A 4336-nucleotide genomic window follows, 5' to 3' on the forward strand; every position below is an offset into this window, starting at 1 on the left:
TTGGGTTTATGATACAATGGATTCTAAGACGGTTTTATAGATAACCGTCTTTGTATAACAAGCTGGGACTTACAAAAATGCCACTGCCTTATTTTTTAAGATGGTTATCTAACGATCGTCGTAGAAACTGCGTCGTAAAAACAGGCTTTTTTTAGTAGTGTAACACTAACTCACAACCCTTCATTTTCTAATAATTATTATTATTTCCAACATCCCCCCTTAATTAGAAAATCCTCAATTAATTTTCTGCACTTCAAGTCTTGCTCTCAATCTTCTAATGTATTCAAACTTAAGGGGCTTAGTGAAAATATTTGCAACATGATTTTGTGTCTTCACATGAACTAACTTCAATTCTTTCTTCTTGACAATCTTTTTCTTAAACTTGAACACCCATTTGACTCCAATTGCATCATTACCCTTATGATGTTTTTTAAACTCCTAGATATCATTCTTTTTAATGGTATTGATTGATTTCTTCTTTCATGTGTTGTCTCTTCCTTTTACTTTCAAAGAAGCTTTGGCTTTAAGAACTTTCTCCAAAGGCTCATCATTTCTTCTTTTGAACCTTTCTTCATATGCTTGAAGTGAACCTAATAATCGGTCCACAGTCATTGATTCAATGTCCTTTGACTTTTCAATTACACAAATCACAAAATCAAATTTTGCGATTAAAGAACGAAGGACCTTCTCTACAACATGAGCTTCTTCCATATTCTCCTGATAACGCTTCATTTGCTTCACAATCATTATCACCCTATTGCCAAAATCCAAAATTGACTCAAATTGCTTCATATCCAAGGATTTAAACTTTCCACCAAGAGTTTGTAGGCACACCTTTTTCACCTTGTCAACATCTTCAAGGGATGTTAGCAAAATCTCCCAAGCTTCTTTGGAGGTGGAGACATTGAACACCATCTCAAAGATGCCTTCATCTAAACCTTGATAGATGAAGGTAAGTGCTTGTTGATCCTTCCTCATCTTCAACAAAGTCTCCTTTTCATTTTGTGGCAAAGAATTCTTATTTTCAAGTTGCGTATAACCTTTCTCCATAACCTCTCAAGCATCTTGGGAACCTAGCAAACTCTTCATGTGGCGACAATAATTATCATGATTCCCTTTTGTAAGGCGAGAGAATTGAAACAAGTTCAAGTCATTGCTTGTCATCTCTCACCTCACTAGTGTTCACTCTCCTCACTAAGTGCTTTTCTTATTTAAGAACCTAAGCTCTGATGCCACTTTGTTAGAAAAAGAGAAGAAGGACTAGAGAGAGTAAATAAGATTATATTTATTTGGCACACTTGGCTACATGGTTTGGTGCTCTATTTATAGTAGAGAAACCCATAGACACTACATAACTCTTCAATTAAGACAACAAATGAGCATATGTCATAACCCTTCAAATACATAGTGGTTACAAAAATAATGCCACTTAATTCTCATTAACTCACACTCTTTCATCATCTAACACTAACTCACAACCCTTCATTTTCCAATTATTATTATTACTTCTAACAACTTCATGGCTTGAGAATTGCATGGAAGTTGCATTAGAGTCATGTCCTTTGTGTGTCAGACTCATTGATGTGATTGTTGGATCAAAGCTTAAAGCCTTTAGTCTTAGTTTTGGTTTGATAATTTTACAATGCCAAACATGTTTAATAGATCTGACATTTGTATTGATTGTTTTAGACTATACATGTTGTGTGATATAGATTAAGTCTTTTTACATGCTTAGTAAGGATCAAAGATGTTAAACAAATGGATTGATCTCTAAGTTTCTTGAGAGTAATGAGTTAAACACAATGTAATTGATTATATGGTTTTGTAATCAATTACAAAGTGTTAGAACAAGCAACATATCTCTCTTCTACTTGAAATTTGGCAAGTTCTATCAAATTAATCGATTACCCGGTTTAGTAATCAATTACAGAAGCCAATTTCAGAAGAAGGAAGGCTCTGTAGCTTAAGATAATTGACTACCATTTGTTGTAATTGATTAGCTTGCGTCTAGAAACATAAGGAGCTTTATGTGTGATGAAATAACCAATTATCGTAGTTGATAATAAATTATTCCATAAAACACAAAAGCATGAAAAACTCTTTGTCTCAAACGAGATAATTGATGAACATTTCTTGTAATCGATTACCAAGTTTCTGGAAATGCAAAACAAAGAAGATTTTGACATATTAATTGATTACCATACTCTATAATTGGTTAAGTCTGTTTTACCTGCCAAATTATAAATACCCTCTTGTGTTCTTTTCATTAGGTGTTTTTGATACATTTTATCTTTGAGAAAATACTTCAAGAGAGTCATCTAAGGGAATTTCATTATATTTCTTCTTGAGATTGAAGCTAATCAAAGATCCAATCATTGTCCATCATGATCTGATCATCTTACAAGAGCTTGAAGATATTGTGATCTACACATCAAGGTGTATTTGTTTTTATTTTGAAATTCTTTCTTGTTTCTATTCTTGGTTAGGGTTACCAAGATTTTTGTGAGCTAATAGGATTTCAACTCCTGTTCTTTCTCTTGTAGGGTTCAAGGGAAGAGTAGAATCTAGGAAATTGTATGTGCATAGTATTTGTACCTAATTCTCTAATGGTGAAAGTTCTAAGGGGTCTTAGAACAACTGGATGTAGGTCTTGTATGGACCAAACCAGTATAAACTCTTGTGTGGTTTTCTTTCTCTCAAACCCTTAGTTCTTTTTTATTCAATCTTGGAAATTGAATTGATGTTAAAGGGCCATAACACTGTTTTTCGTATGATATTGTTCTCATTTTTTTCTTGATTGTGATAATCTTTTTGGAAAAACCTTTTGAGAAAATGTTGATTAATCAAAAGGGGTTGTTTTAATTGAATTAATGAATAAAGTGGTAAAGGTTTCAAAATAATCTATTCAACCATGGTGGAAATTGAACATGCTTTTTCAGTGGGATGAAATGCTTTGGCTGGAGTGTAGCTTTCAAGAATGCAAATATTGTTCCATGGGAATACAAAAATAGATGGAATTATTGTATTCACTTGTGTTCTTCCATGAACTTTTAATTTTCAAATATTTATAGAGAAGGTAATCAGTGTGCTGATAGTTCAACTAACTATGGTGTTGATCATAGGTATACATGGTGGGATTCTATCCCAACTTTCATTAGATTTTGTTTTTTCCACAACCTATGTGGATTGCCTTTGTACCGTTTTAGTTGATTTTATACTTGGGTTTCTAAGATTCTTTTCACTTATTGATTTTTTATTTATTTATCATATGATGGCTAGATTGGTTGTGATGGATTGTAGAAAAGGTGCCAACATAATTGAGATTCCATTTTCAATTATGAGGTTTTGCTAGCTACAAATGTTATTAAAAATAAAAAGAACTAGGCATTGATATGTAATAATTTCTTATTTTAATATTTACAAAAGATGAAAACTTCTTTGAAAATCTTCAAAGATTTGATAATGTTTTTAGGCTATGGTAATGTTCGATAAAACTAGCTGAAAAGTTAACTTATTAAATTAGAATTGTCCGATAAAACTAGTCGTTCAAGTAACTCAAAAGTGTAAAATGACAGAAAAATAATAAAATTATGATTTATTTAAAAAAAGGTAACAAGGAAAATGAATAAATGTATCAAGGATCAAAAGGAAAGAAAATATAAAAAGCTAGAAGCTAGATGTTAGTATCTTAAAAAATATTACTTTAAGTAGAGTTTTAAAAAACGGTAGAAACTACTAAAATTTTTTACCGAACAACTAAATGAGTTTTTTAGCTTGTAAAAAAACTAGAAGCTAACCAAAATACCGTGTCGAACATAGCCTTAGAAGATTGGGGCAAGAGTAAAGCTAACAATATATTATAATTGAAAAATGAATTTGAAAGGGGATAAGATTGTTTGATAAAAATAGCTGAAAAGTTAGTTGGTAGTTGAAAGTTGAAAAATTAGCTTATTAAATTAGAAATATTCGATAAAACTAGTTGTTGAAGTAGTTAAAAATGTAAAATGAAAGAAAAATAATAAAACCATGATTTATTTTAAAAAAAAGTAACAATGAAAATGAATAAGTATATCAAAGATAAAAGTGAAAAAAAATATAAAAAAATAAAAGATAGAATTTTAAAAAACACTACTTCAAGTAGCGTTTCAAAAAACACCAGAAGTTATTGAAAAATTACTAAAAAAAATTAAACAACTAAATGAGTTTTTTAGCCAATAAAAAAAAGATAAAAACTAATTGAAATACCTTATCAAACATAACAATGATATAAAATACTATTTTTATATAACCAGGTAAAACTATTTTGGTTAATATTTTTAAATGAAAATGATAATAA

The 4336-nt window shown here is 30.4% G+C and overlaps 1 protein-coding gene across 1 annotated transcript; it reads right to left on the reverse strand.

Annotated features, from left to right (window-relative positions):
• Positions 1-480: 480 nt before the first annotated feature.
• Positions 481-1050, reverse strand: LOC114391520. Its single transcript, XM_028352523.1, has one exon. It carries the CDS (start codon positions 1048-1050, stop codon positions 481-483), a length of 570 nt encoding a protein of 189 aa, XP_028208324.1.
• Between the last annotated feature and the right edge of the window lie 3286 nt (positions 1051-4336).

Source organism: Glycine soja, chromosome 17 (assembly GCF_004193775.1).
Source record: "Glycine soja cultivar W05 chromosome 17, ASM419377v2, whole genome shotgun sequence".
Lineage (NCBI taxonomy): Eukaryota > Viridiplantae > Streptophyta > Magnoliopsida > Fabales > Fabaceae > Glycine > Glycine soja.